This window comes from Mustela erminea, chromosome 6 (assembly GCF_009829155.1).
Source record: "Mustela erminea isolate mMusErm1 chromosome 6, mMusErm1.Pri, whole genome shotgun sequence".
Taxonomy (NCBI): Eukaryota; Metazoa; Chordata; class Mammalia; order Carnivora; family Mustelidae; genus Mustela; species Mustela erminea.
In genome coordinates this window covers 8024371-8039126 of record NC_045619.1, presented here as the reverse complement: position 1 = coordinate 8039126, position 14756 = coordinate 8024371, and the positions used below count along the sequence as shown (strand labels likewise).

At 42.7% G+C, this 14756-nt stretch overlaps 1 protein-coding gene across 8 annotated transcripts in view; it reads right to left on the bottom strand.

Moving 5' to 3' along the window:
* Positions 1 to 14756, bottom strand: part of MRTFA (myocardin related transcription factor A) — a 160479-nt gene that overhangs the window by 36560 nt on the left and 109163 nt on the right. For 5 of the 8 annotated variants that reach the window (XM_032346174.1, XM_032346175.1, XM_032346178.1 and 2 more), the window contains one exon: positions 4814 to 4879. In XM_032346174.1, coding sequence (XP_032202065.1) covers positions 4814 to 4879 — 66 coding nt within the window. Of the gene's footprint in view, positions 1 to 4813; positions 5272 to 6117; positions 6193 to 6303; positions 6338 to 14756 lie in introns of those variants that run through there. The other 3 variants (XM_032346183.1, XM_032346182.1, XM_032346179.1) reach the window with 3 other exon arrangements.

Here is a 14756-nt window from a genome sequence, read left to right as displayed (position 1 = left end):
GGAGCTAGGCGGTTTGTGAGTCTTCTGGATTGACAGCAACTGGCTGCCCTCTTTGAACTGTGATGCCCTCACACTCTTTGGATTCTTCTAACTATTCGGTGGTTAAGGTCACCAATGACACCCACTTGGTGCACAAAAACGACATTTATTTAGTTATTTATTTATTTATAAAAGATTTTATTTATTTATTAGACAGAGATCACAAGTAGGCAGAGAGGCAGGCAGAGAGAGAGAGGAGAAAGCAGGCTCCCCGCCAAGCAGAGAGCCCGATGCAGGGCTCGATCCCAGGACCCTGGGATCATGACCCGAGCCGAAGGCAGAGGCCTCAACCCACTGAGCCACCCAGGCGCCCTACAAAAACGCCATTTAAAATGAGAACAAAAGCAAACAAACAAACAAACAAACAAAAAAAACAAGCTCACTCAAGCAATGGACCAAGGTCCTTAGAGAATCTAGGACCTAATTCTTCACATGCTGCCAAGGTGTTTCCACTACACACACATGGGAAAACAGTGAACTGAGGGTTCACACAAGCACAGAAACATGCAACTCTATGCTTTTCTCAAGGACTCAAAAGAGAATAACAGAAGGCTGAGAAGGAAGAGACAGACAAGGTTCTTCTTTCAAATCCAGAAAGATTACAGGAGACTTCTTCTCATTTTTCTGGGTCAGAAGAACTTCAATGTTTTCCTAAAAAAGGTTATTCCTCTGCAGCAGTGCTCAGAACATTTTCTTCATTTTCACCTAAACCTTATGACCTAGTACACCTTTAAATGTCAAAGAGAAAGGCTGTGGGGAAAGCTCTGTTTGAGAACAGAGTGTACCACACATGACCTGTGTTTTCTATGAATCTTCACTCTGGCTACAGCAGCATTTCTGGTCTTAATCTTGGACTTAAGCACAAGCTTCCTATCTGTGCCATCTTTCATCTCCCTCAAGACATGCAGAGCTTCAGACATTATTAAAGAAGGCTCAGGGCCTGGCATATGTAATCCTTTGCTATCTGCCACTCTGTATTTGGTAGGGTTTATATAGTGTTAAATTTGAGACACAAGCTTACATGAGGAGAATGACAGATGCTGGTAAATGATCCTGTTTAAAAACACATCAGAGGGGCGCCTGGGTGGCTCAGTGGGTTAAGCCGCTGCCTTCGGCTCGGGTCATGATCTCAGGGTCCTGGGATCGAGCCCCGCATCGGGCTCTCTGCTCAGCGGGGAGCCTGCTTCCCTCTCTCTCTCTCTCTGCCTCTCCATCTACTTGTGATTTCTCTCTGTCAAATAAATAAATAAAATCTTAAAAAAAAAAAAAACACATCAGAAACTAACTTCCATACCCCATAGTTTAGATGCCATGAGCAGAGCGTATCAAGCAGCAGAGAGGGGTATGTAGGAATTGGGAGATGCTTTAATCCCCTGCACTTTATTAAAGGCCATACCTCAGCTCTGAACGATATGCAGAACATGAACCACCCTGAAGGTAAGGGAGCCATTGAAGACATGGTGTCCTACAGATTATGCTGTCAGAACAGAAAGCCAGTCCTACATGGGAACTGTGTAGGAGTATTCTGGAGGATGAGGTGGGTGGGTTTTCTTCCCAGAGCTATAAGTAAGACTGGAATGAGAAGAATTTGATAAAAGATATAAACAAAGAAATGATGAGGCAGAATACAGCCATGACTACATCACTCCCTTCCAACAGTTCGAGGGTGTACCTACTTCCTCAGTTGTACAACAAACTTATGTATAAATGCACTTTAGAGAAACCCCTTAGGCTAGCAAGATGGGAATGGAAATGGACCCTTCGAACCAGATGTCACTTTTTCAGGCCTCCAAATCTCCAACAATCAACAATTTGCTGGTCACTTACAATCTGCTTCCAATCCTGCTCTATTTTCTTTGGAAGCTGTGGCATGGAGGGTGAGAGGCTGGCAGGTGGTGGGGAGGTCAGGGTGGCTGAGGGTGTTGGAGTCTACCACAGGATAAGGGTAGAGAGTGCAGGGCTGTGATGAGGAAGAATTTACTCACAGGGTGCAGGGCTGACTCCGCTGATGGCAAGGCGGAGGGGAGAACCTCAGGACCCTATCCAAGTATCATCTGGTATGCAGATGAACAGGGAATTTCACACTTGAAACTATTGCCAGGCATTAACAATCCCTCAGAATCTAAGACTGTGACCTACTTCCTTCACTAGAAAAGCTGAAAACCAAGACTGTGTCCGTAGCTGAAGGTGACCTTTTGGTAGGAGGAAGATGTGGTGTTCTCACGGAAACAGGTAATTCCTGTTCCTATAGGAAGGGCAGCTACTCTCACTTCACAGATAAAGAGAACAGTGCAGAGGATACAATCAGGTATTCAGAACATCTTAGAATCTGGGCTTCTAACAGAACAGAAGCATTGTTCCATATTCCATGTCTAGAATTCCAACAAGTTTGCAAGAGAGTTGTATCTGTTCCTGTCTGTCATTCACACACACACACAAACACACACACACACACACACACACACACACACACACACATCACACTTTAAAACCGGCTGTCCTGAGTCATTCATTCAGTGCCCAGTTCTGGATAAGACACTTTCTCAATGAGTTCAGAGTATGGCTGGAGGGAAATGTATAAGCAGGTGACTCCAGTAATGGAAGCATCACCTGTCTTTAAACAACACAGAACACGACAAGAAATGCTGAGCAAGGACACCATACTCCATCAATTGTATTAAGCAGTGAGCTCTAGTAGTCCCTGGTACCAAGTATGAGACAGGCACAGGAATGCGGGACCCTCATCCTCTCTGCAAGGCTTTCAGACCCTAAACATCTCCCGGATCTTGAGAAATAGCGTTATGCTCTCATAACTAGTACTGTAATTAGTCAGCACCCCCACAGGATGCTGAAGGGCTCTTTATTTTGTATGTGGGTAAATTTTAGCTACTCAAATAAACTGTTAAATGTCTGAGGGCAGGTACCTTGCTTGATATTTCTTTAATCTCTCCAGGACTAACTACCCTGGGCACAAAGTAGACATTAAACACATGATGTCCCTGGTGAAAGGGACAAGGAGATGAGAGTCTGGGTGACTTGTTCTTCCAGAAGGGTTTATCCAGGCAGATCTGGAGTGTTCTGTAAAGCAAAGTAGCGCCCTACCTGATCACATCACTGACCCACCACACAAACAGTCGCTATATCTGATTCTTTAGGGCTGCAGGTGGGAAGTCCTTCACTGGAAAGCCAGAGAAGACAGCAGCATAATGTGGGTAAATGGTTTGGAAGTTAACTGCAGTAAATAAAAAGCTGAATTTGAGACTTAAGTTCCTGGCTGATGCTTAGGATTAAAACAGACCTCACCTTTCTTCCACCTGCTATACAGTTCTAGCCCTTAGAAACAGACCTGCCATCACCACAACATGAATCAAATCCCATTCTCACTTGCTTAAAAGGTTTCAAGGCTTCCCATTGTACCTAAAATAAAATCTACCTCTTCCCGTAGTTGGGAAGCCCTCTTCCTAGCCCCGCCCACCCTGCCGATTTTAACTTGGCCTAGGCTCCCCTCACTCACTAGGCCCCAGCCATACCCACTTCCTTAATGTTTTCAAACATGGCAGGCTCTTACCTGCACTAGGCGCTTACATTTGTTCTCGCTTCTCCCTGACCCTCTGCCTGCTTCTGCATGGCTGACTCCATCTCATCCTCCAGACCCCAGCCCAAATATTTCCTCCTCAGGGAGGTCTATCCTGATCATCCTATCCAAAGAGATCCCATCTCCTTCCTATTTCTTGTTAACATGCCAACTGGTTAATTTACTTTGTAACATTTACCATACTCTGAAAGTATCTTATTTGTCTCTGTTTATTATCACTATTCTCCTTTTAAACATAAAACTCCTGAGGGCAGGAGCTTGATTTTTCTTGCTGCATCAAGGACACACACCAGGTTCTCAAATACTCTGCATGAGCAAGTGAATGAGGATTTGGAAAACACAGTGGCAGTAGGTCAGCACTGAGTTAAGGAGAAAAACATCGGTTCTCTCACTCTGAGGCTAGAAGTTGTTGCAGGACTCTTTTTTTTTCTTTCCACTTTGCAGGGTGTGTCCAAGTAGCAGCAATGCTCAAGAGAAAAGAAAGAAGAGGGAGAGCCTAAGCTCTCTGCTGATGACTTCAAAAGAAATGTCAAAAAGTGCAACATCTCGCTCTCGGTGGCTCCAGCATCCACTCAGTTTATAACGCTACTGGTATTAAAACCAAAATTTCTTACTTCTAAGAGATTCCAGTGTTGGTTTCATTTCTCCCCAAGTGTAGTTGTGCACCTACTACGCCCAGCTCGGCAGGAACCCCACCAAGCACACTCACACCCATGCCAGCCGCAGGGATCGGAGAATCTCACTCTAAATAAAACTGCAGTTGATTCAAAACACCAGGTGGAAAAGGGTTTTCTCATCCCAAGCACCTGAACACAAAGGCAAAACACATGCAAGATGTGGGTTCTTTCTCACAATACCCCAGCTCAAGATGTACTCCTCCTGTAAAGGGAAGTGAGGGTAACAGGGAGCAGAAACCCCAAAAGGAGCAACTCAAAAGGGGAGGATGGTTCAACGGCTCCGTTCAACCCAGTGCGGTCTGTTTCACTGAACTTAATATGGGCAGTATCTTAGCATTCAGCGATCGAAAGTCCTTGAACTTGGAAAAGCACAAGTAAGAGAGGGACAAATGAAACCTGTCGCCCCAGTTTTCCGTTAGATGCGGCCCACGGCACAGCAGGCACACACGCACTGTGGACCCCGAGCTCCAGCAGACGCGGAGCGTGAGGGAGAGGCACTTACGTGGCATGATCCCTTGGCTCACCAGTTCTTCTCGCGTCCGGCGCTGCTGGAGCTTCAACTGCAGCACTGCAGGGCGGCAAAGAGAGAGGAGAGACCGAGGCTCAGTTGGGCATTCCACCATAAAAGACACATTTTCAAATACAAAGAGAGTCTCAGAACAGAAGGGTGTAGTGTGAAAGAAGGATCCCTTTAATCGTGACTGTCTGTAATTGCAGAAGTGGCCTGATACAGCAGGGTTTCCGTATTCTGCTGTGGGCGGCGAGAGGAAGTTGCGAAGGGTCTTGCAGGGCGATAACAATCCACAAAGTACCCAAGTCTTGTCTCTTGCTCAAAACCTCCTACAACACTGTATCCTCCTCCAAAGACTAAAAAAACACAAGTTCTTAACTCAAAGGAAATATAATGAGGACCAACACCCAGCAGGAAAAGCTTTCTAGATGTTCTGCACTGTCTTCCTGGCAGCACGAGTTTACCATCGTGAGTGTCCTGAATGATACTGTGCTCACACAGATGAGGAAGTATAGGTTATCTGCAAAATCTTGTCTTTTGTACCTAAAAATTACACCTATTTTCACTAAACAATTCATTTCTCTATACCAGAAACCATTTTACCATCAACATAACTCTTTCTTCCTCTCACTGTTCACGTCGAGCTTTGTCCTGCTGGGGTGAAACCACCAAGCAACAGGAGTCAGAGCGCACCCGGGACAGGGGAGGGTGACGAGTATGTCTCCCGTTTCCAGTCTGGCAGCACTACCTAACCAAATACCTGAAAGAACTTTTCTAAAGTTAAAAGTAAGTGATCTCTAGTTCAGATGCCAATGAAACGTGAAGGGCGTTACCACCGCTTACCGTGCGGAGTGACCATGGCAAGGCCTGTATACGAAGGCTAAGTAACTGAGCAAACATTCAGAGAAGGAGGCTTAGGAGCCAGGGAAAGCCTGTTGACGTGCTGAGTCTTCAATTATAAGGTCTCTGCAAGTCACATCTGAGGGACACCTGCATCTAACAGGAATCCTATTATCTTAGGTTACCTGCCTTTTCTACTCCTAGCTAGAGCAGTTTTTAAGAAGGCCTCCAGGAATGGCGGAACCATAACTAGGATCCCGAATCCATGTCAAAGTCAGCGGGTCCAAAGCAGAAGCTGTCTTTCTCCCAAAAACCCAACCCACTTTCCATCTTTCTTATCTCTTTAAAAAATGGAATCACGATCTGCAATCCCTGTACCTCCCCACCCCCAAACTCGTATTCAGGTTTCTGAGGCTCCTTCGACTCCTCCACCTCCCTCACGCTCCTCCTCTTACCAAGTTTCTGGCGCCACAGCCTCGCCATGTTGCACAGACAGCCTCCTCGCTCGCGACCTTACTTGTGGAGGACCCCTCCCGCTGCCAGTGCCCCCGTCAAGCCTGTCGGACTACTCTTCCTCAGGTACCATGTACTGGCCTAACTGTTTATTCACTCACTTGGAAATGCCTACGCTTTTCACCTACCTTCTTGACTCCCACGCATTCAGAACTACTCTAGACCTCCTGTGAGCTACCGTTCGTCCATTCTAAAAAGTATAGTTGTGGGGCCCCTGGGTCGCTCAGTGGGTTGGACCTCTGCCTTCGGCTCAGGTCATGGTCTCAGGGTCCTGGGATCGAGTCCTGCATCGGGCTCTCTGCTCAGCAGGGAGCCTGCTTCCCATTCTCTCTCTGCCTGCCTCTCTGCCTACTTGTGACCGCTGTCTAAAAAAATAAAATCTTAAAAAGAAATAAAAAATAAAATAAAAAGTATAGTCGTATTTTACCCTGTGTAATAGTTACCCCCTGAATATAGCTCATCTCTCCTACCAGTTTATAAACTCCTGGAGGGCAGAGAATATACCTTATTAATATATGCCCTCCATATACACTCAATACACAGTAAGTATTTAATAACTGTTTCTTGAACTGAACTGTATCTCAAAATGGTAATACAGGAGCGCCTGGGTGGCTCAGTGGGTTAAGCCGCTGCCTTCGGCTAGGGTCATGATCTCAGGGTCCTGGGATCGAGCCCCGCATCGGGCTCTCTGCCTGGCTGGGAGCCTGCTTCCCTTCCTCTCTCTCTGCCTGCCTCTCTGCCTACTTGTGATCTCTGTCTGTCGGATAAATAAATAAAATCTTTAAAAAAAAAAAAAAGTAATACAGTCTGAGAGATCTTATCAGGAAATTAGAACTTTTACTATTATTTTTACAAATTAAAACTTAAAAGCAAAGACTTTTAGAATAAATGGATAAAACAACAGACACACTCATGGCTAACATTTTATAGACGATGTGCTCAGTGCCAGACACTGTTCTGTGTACTCTCATATTTTAACTCATTTAATCTAACATACCTATGGAAAGACATGGACATTACTAATCCCATTTTACAGGTAGAAAAATAATGCCCAGAGTGATCCAGTAATTTACCCAAGATTATCCCACTAATAAGAGGTACAACAGAATTTGAACCTAAACATTCTGATTCCAGAACATGGGATTCTTACTTCTCTGCTTCTTCAGGGTCTTCTGCAGCCTATGCTGCCGAGACAACAGGCATGGGATGTGACCACCTGGGTTGGTTCTCTGGTGAGATAGACAAAGGGACTAAGGAAAAAGGATGTGGTTCAGGCCAGGGTGAAAGAAGTTTGAGTGATACTTAGTAAAATAAATTTAAACTAACCTACAAATGTGATTTCAGATAAATTAGAACCACAGATTAGCAGCAACACTAATAATAACAATAAAATGCAAATAGTTAACTTCTAGGAGTCACTGAATGTCACTATGTATCAGGCCCAGTGTTAAGTGATTAACACACTTTTAACTTAAAAAGGGGGGGGGCCCTATGAGGATGGTACAATTATTACCTCCATTTTACACATAAAGAAACTAAGGATCAGACCTTTAAAACTTTGCCTTGGGTCACACAGCTCAAAAGTAGGGGCATAAGAATTCGTACCCAGCCCTTTGTGATTCTACAGTGTGGGGCACTTAATACTAGGCCATATGCCTCCTTGGAGGAAGGAAAATGAGAGGAAGAAAGGGAAAATACCTGTCATCTTGTATATGTACTCTTTCTTTCTGAGATTTTATTGATCAGTTTGACAGAAAGAGCACAAGCAGGGGGAGCGGCAGGCAGAGGGAGAAGCAGGTTCCCCACTGATCAGAGAGCCCAACGCAGGGCTCGTTCCCAGGACCCTGGGATCATCACCTGAGCTGAAGGCAGATACTTAACCTACTGAGCCATCCAGGTGCCCCCATATATAGTGTTCCTAAAGCCCAGTGTAATATGAGTTATTAGAAAACAATGAAATATAACAAGTTGATTTGATTTCTGAGAACAGAGAAACCTAAATACAATTCAGTAAGTCTGAACACTTCAACGAAACAATAACTAATGAAAACTCTGGCCATTATCCAAAAATAATTTTGAAATTCCAATCAGAAGATCTCCTAAATAGCTCATCTACAGATATGGGCATAAGGGGTGTTATGCAAACTTCTTGACTGAAAAGCTTATTGCCTCATGAGAGCAAACATTTAAGACTATGATTCAAGTTTTTTTTATGAGAACACAGTAAAGGTTGATTTAGCCTTTGTTTTTCAACAGGTCTAGCTCAAAGAGGAAGGCTTATCTAACAAATCTTTCCATCTGCAAAACTAAATGAAATTAAAGTTCAGTTATCTGAAAATTCTATCCTGTGCCCTCTCAGCGGTGAACTCCCAACTCTGTGCTTATCTGAAATCCAACCAAGTTCCGCATTCACATAATAGAATGCGCCCTTTATCAGTAGTATCTTGGGGTATTGCTACAACCTGACTACAGGCATGTACTTTACACACTGCCAAACCCTCTCCTGCTAACTCAAACAATGTTTATAAGAAGGAAAAGAAAAAAAGACCTAGGCAGTAAACTCTAAATGATCGTTGTCAGCCTCTACACCATTGTACCTTGGAAATGATCTGTTTGGCTGTGTATAGACGCAAGGACCCCACTTCTGAAACTTACAACTACAAAGAAATAGATATATATGAATTTCTGCTTTCCTTAGTCTAGCTCAATTCCTCTTAATTCTAAACACTCTAAATGAAATGCAGAATGTTTCCAGAATGCAGGGATTATTCATGTTTATGTTTCCAGAATGCAGGGATTATTCATTTTACTTATTTTTAATTCAATTAGCCAACATAACTAATATCCTTTGTTTCAGAGGTAGCATTCAGTAATTCATCAGTTGAGGGATTATTCATTGGAGAAGAAAACATTTAATAACTCACTTTCCGTACACAGCATAAGAGCCATATGTGCTGAGTCTACTACAGAAGGTACTCCAGCCAGGGGTACATTTCAGAGGCCACACATTTAATGTACATCCACCACCACCAAGGAATACCGGGCACTAGTTTCAGATGGTTACACTCCTCGACGGTGCTAGACCAAGGAGATTCAAAAGAGTAGGAATTCGACAAAATCTTTCTATTCATTATACTCAGATTTCCTCTCCACTCCCCACATGGATAAAAACTAAACAGAAATACCTATTTGGGTACATGCACGAGTCTATACTTTCACTGTTATTGAATTCCACAAATTTAATGTATCATCTGTTTCTAAATGGGGCTGTGCAGGCAGCCTATATATAGATGAGCAGATGTCTTTAAAGCTGATGGACGGTGCATCGACTGAGCTGCCTGCCAGAAAAAGGACTGGAATAAAAAGAAACCAAATCAATAAAGCAGGGAACCCTAGGTTCCGCACTCCCCACAGAATTAATCAAAATTTCCACCTGTTTCCAACAAAGGTGATTGATCCAGTGCTGTCTGAATAACTGGCTTCTTGGGAAATCAAAGTAAAGGAGTAAACTTCATATGCTTCTGCCCTGTAAAAACCATGGAAGTATGTTGACGGCATTCAAGAGGAATGCCAAAGAAATGGCCACATCAAACAAACAGATCAATCAGGATTGGAAAGAAAAAGCCAAAAATAAGTGGTATGTCCTCAAGCCCAGCTCTGTGGCTTCCACTGGTTGGTAGTCCTGGATTTCACTGGGGAGGGAGATGTGCAGCTTGGCACGCTGTTCTCAGCTTATTGATACTTGTCCATTACGGATTCCACAAAGGCTTCTAGAATTGGGAGATGAAGTATTTATGAGGGAAGCAGAAAAGAACAGGAAAGAGATTAGTATGGGAACGATAGCAAAAGAACAAAATCCCTCCCTCGGAACCACCCTTTGCTCAGGAAGACCTCTTCAAAAAAGATTCTAACGGCCAGGGCATTTCCAAAGCCTGATCTCCCAGTAACTCATCCATTAAAACTTTCTCCTCAATAACCTTTAGGTCCCAGTCCTAGAATAAATAAGCAAACATAATTTAATTCAGCAACAGACATCACTACCTCTACCTCCAAACTGGAAAATCTGTCTCATTGGGAAGATCAGAAAAGGAACAGAGTAGGTTTTAGCCTTAGGTGAAGCTTAGCATGCTAATAATTCAAATACTCAGCTGTGTAGCAATGAATTATACCTATTGGTGTACTTTATACTTCAGTTTATCCTGTATGCCTTAAAAAATCATTTAGTGATTTTATAACTTATAAAAACACATCACGTATCACTTAGAACCAAAGGCTATATTCTCCAAGTACTCACTAGTTTCATCCTTAGAATATAGGATTAAAAGCATGTGAAGGGTGCTCCCAGAAGAGGGGATTAGCCCACATGTTCTGCTGCCTGGGTTACTCTATAGCATCACAAGCAAAATACAAACTCCGAGCTGGGATAGGGGGACGGTTCTCCATTCATCTAACAGATGTTTACCAAACAACTAATGTAGGGCGCCTGGGTGGCTCAGTTGTTAAGCGTCTGCATTCAGCTCAGGTCATGATCCCAGGGTCCTGGGATCGAGCCACGCATCAGGCTCTCTGCTCAGTCAGTGGGAAGCCCGCTTCTCCCTCTCCCTCTCCTTCTCCCTGCTTTGCCCTCACCCAGGCGCCCCTCTCATGGAATTCTTAAGAGAGAATCAAAATGAGTAACTACGATGCTATAAGAAAAGATCTGATGCCTGTAATCTAGACTTTTACTTAAAAAGTCATAGGAAGGGGCGCCTGGGTGGCTCAGCGAGTTAAGCCACTGCCTTCGGCTCAGGTTATGATCTCAGGGTCCCGGGATTGAGCCCAGCATCGGGCTCTCTGCTCAGCAGGGAGCCTGCTTCCCTTCCTCTCTCTCTGCCTGCATCTCTGCTTACTTGTGATCTCTGTCTGTCAAATAAATAAATAAATAAAATCTTTAAAAAAAAAAAGTTATAGGAAAATGCAACTTAGCTAATACATATGCCCTACTATATTAAGGGTCCCTATCAAATTCAGTCATCTGGTCTTATGTGTGATATACATGTATACATATATAATAAAAAGAAGTGTTGGTATCTTAAAAATAATAAAAATCCAAATAGTTTTATATATCTATATCTATATCTATCTATCTATCTATATTTTTTTTAAACACACATTGAGAACACAAAGGTGACAGTGCCAACACTGGAAGTCACGAAGAAAACAAAATCTTTGCTACCTGGGGTAAGAAGAGTGAACACAACAAATGGGGCCTTAAAAATTTTTATCCTCATGATCAGTTTTACTAAAGTTTCAATTAATTTCTTGAGATTGTTCCCCAAAAGTAAAACACTTCTCTAAGTCCCTATTTATTCTAATTTCCCACAAATCTTTCCTGAAAGAGATGAGAAAGATATAAAAAGAAAGTGATGTGTCTGCGCTCCCTTATTCCTTCCCATCACCTCTCCCGCATTCCGGCTCTCTGCCCCCACTCCGTCTTCCAGCATCCCTGGGACTGTTCTCTTCCTCTGCACTTTCTCACCTCTAAGTTTCTCTAGACCCTTTCATGACTAATGTTCTCCCTTTAACTTGGGGACCAGCCTGAATGTGTTAGCACAGTGTACACTGCACCAAAAATGTGTTTCTGGCTTGGGCTTTTGATAGAAACAAGACCCTTTTTTTTTTTTAAGATTTTATTTATTCATTTGACAGAAAGAGACACAGCAAGAGAGGGAATAGAAGCAGGCGAGTGGAAGCGGGAGAAGCAGGCTTCCTGCCGAGCAGGGGTCCTGATGCAGGGCTTGATCCCAGAACCCTGGGATCATGATCCAAGCTGAAGGCAGACACCTAACTGACTGAGCCACCCTGGCACCACAAACAAGAGCATTTTAAAGGCCCCAATGTATTCTATAATTAGTCCTATCCTTAACCAGAATGGTTTACTCTTTTTTTTTTTTTTTTAAAGATTTTATTTATTTATTTGTCAGAGAGAGAGTGAGCGAGAGCGAGCACAGGCAGACAGAGTGGAAGGCAGAGTCAGAGGGAGAAGCAGGCTCCCTGCGGAGCAAGGAGCCCGATGTGGGACTAGATCCCAGGATGCTGGGATCATGACCTGAGCCGAAGGCAGCTGCTTAACCAACTGAGCCACCCAGGCGTCCCAGAATGGTTTACTCTTAACCGAACTATAATTTCTAGGGAATGGGGCAAGCAATGCATACTGGGTTGGTTATATGAGTATTTTATAAGTTGCAAGTGAATACAATACATTTATAGAACTGACCTATAAGGAAAGAAGAAAGAACATTAGAGAAAGAATCGGAAAACACAAGTTCTAGTCCTGGCTCTGTTGCTACCTAATCAAGTCACTTAACCTCTTTTAGCCTCAATTTTCCTTCTATAATACAACTCCTAAAAATAAGTCCTGTGCTTTGAGCTAAAAAACAGAAAACAAAAACAAAAAAAAAACCAAAAAACTACAACATATGTGAAAACTGCTCTATAAAACCATAACATGGACTATAAACATTTTCCTAGAATATAAATCTTTATCTCAGCTAGCTTTTCTTTAGGACAGGAATGGACACTGCTAGTAATTTGGTACCACACTTCCAATTACATGTTTTATTTTGCAAAGTAAAAGGGCCTTCTATCAAAACATCTTATTTAAAATCATATTCTAGGGGCGCCTGAGTGGCTCAGTGGGTTAAACCGCTGCCTTCGGCTCAGGTCATGATCTCAGCGTCCTGGGATCGAGTCCCGCATCGGGCTCTCTGCTCGGCAGGGAGCCTGCTTCCCTCTCTCTCTCTCTGCTTGCCTCTCCATCTACTTGTGATTTCTCTCTGTCAAATAAATAAATAAAATCTTTAAAAAAAAATAAAATCATATTCTATGTGTTCTGGAGCAGGGGGAACCAGGAGGGAGCTGCAGTTGGAGGGGAGGGGAAAATGGAGGGGGGAAGTGTTTTCTTTTGGAAGACAGTTTTGGCAGCAAAGAAGCACCCTCTATTCCCAGACTCTCTTCAATCTGGTATGTCTAAAGAGTTAAGACCCAGAGAAAAGCAGAAGGATCAGTACCGTTCATTAATAAAACTGAACGTATGATGATTGCTCAAAGCATGCTGCTGAAATTCCAAGCTGTCAATACAGAAATAGTGGTTAAAGGACCCAGAAAGATCATTCATCTGTTGCCGGAGAAAAAAGGACCTGCAGATCCAGAGTTAAGACAAAAGGAGGTGGAGTAAGAAAAGTAAAGGTAATTCTCTCTAGGATCCTAACGATTCACCATTAAAAATCATATGTAATGAAGTACCCTGGACTGGATCTTAGAACAGAAAAAGGAAATCTGTAGGAAAGCATACAAAAGCCACAAAAAGTTTGGGATTTACTTAGTAGTATACCAATGTTAACCTCTTAGTTTTGACAAACGTACCAGAATTATATAAGAAGCTAACATAGGGCAACTGGGTGAAGAGTATACGGGAACTCTCTATACTATCTGTGACTTTTCTGTAAGCGTAAAGTTATTGTAAAATAAAAAGCTTATTAAAAAAAAAAAACATGGATTTGCTCTCCCTTCAGAAAATTTATGAATCAATTACTAAAATCTTTTAAGGGTCAGGTTTTTCAAACTGAAATGTTACCATCTACTGGACAGAAGGAAATTATGGATTCATTCCTATACATGACTAATTATTAAGAATAATAATGGGGCTTCTAATAAATTCAAAATATAAAACGATTGTGGCATAAACAAACAGAATGAACCACAATGTAATCCTGAAAAGAAAAATTCCTATTTCCAAAATTGCACATACGAGGAGTGCCTGAGTGGCTCAGTGGGTTAAGTGACTGACTTCAGCTTGGTCATGATCTCAGGGTTGTGAGATCAAGCCCTCCTCTGGGTTCCCCACTCAGGGGGAAGTCTGCTTCCCTTCTCCCTCTGCTCTTCCCCCAACTTATGTGCTCATTCTCTATCTCTGAAATAAACAAATAAATCTTAAAAAAATAAAAAATAAAATCACACATGCAAAACACCACCTATGAGATTTCAAGTTGGATTGTTTTATCAATATCCTCAATTATTCAACCCTTTCACAATCCTATAAATTTCTCTTCTACCTCTGTATGTATTGTATAAACATGAGTTAAGTGATCTCTCAAATAATCTGCTTTAGATATCAGAAGTAATACCAAAAAATGATAAATATTATCTATTTAACCTGAATACTCGCAGACCTTCAGGCAGAGAGATCAGATATCTCTCTGGGGTGGCAAATGTAGGCTACTTGTGTATCTATCCTGACATGTATTTACAAAGGATAAGCTTATGAAAATCTAACTTGAGCCACTGAGCTATGTACAATATAAAAGGTCTCTGTATTATGAAATAATAAAATAGTGAAAACATGCATGTGGCAGCTTTTCTTTTTTTTTTTTTTTTTAAAGAGAGGGCTGGGACCTCGAGGAGCATAAGGAGAGGGAAAGAGAGAATCTCAAGCAGGCTCTGTGACGAGCTGGAGCCTGCCTGACATGGAGCGCAATTTCACACCCATGAGATCATGATCTGAGCCAAAATCAAGGTCACGTAACTGACTGAGCCACCCAGG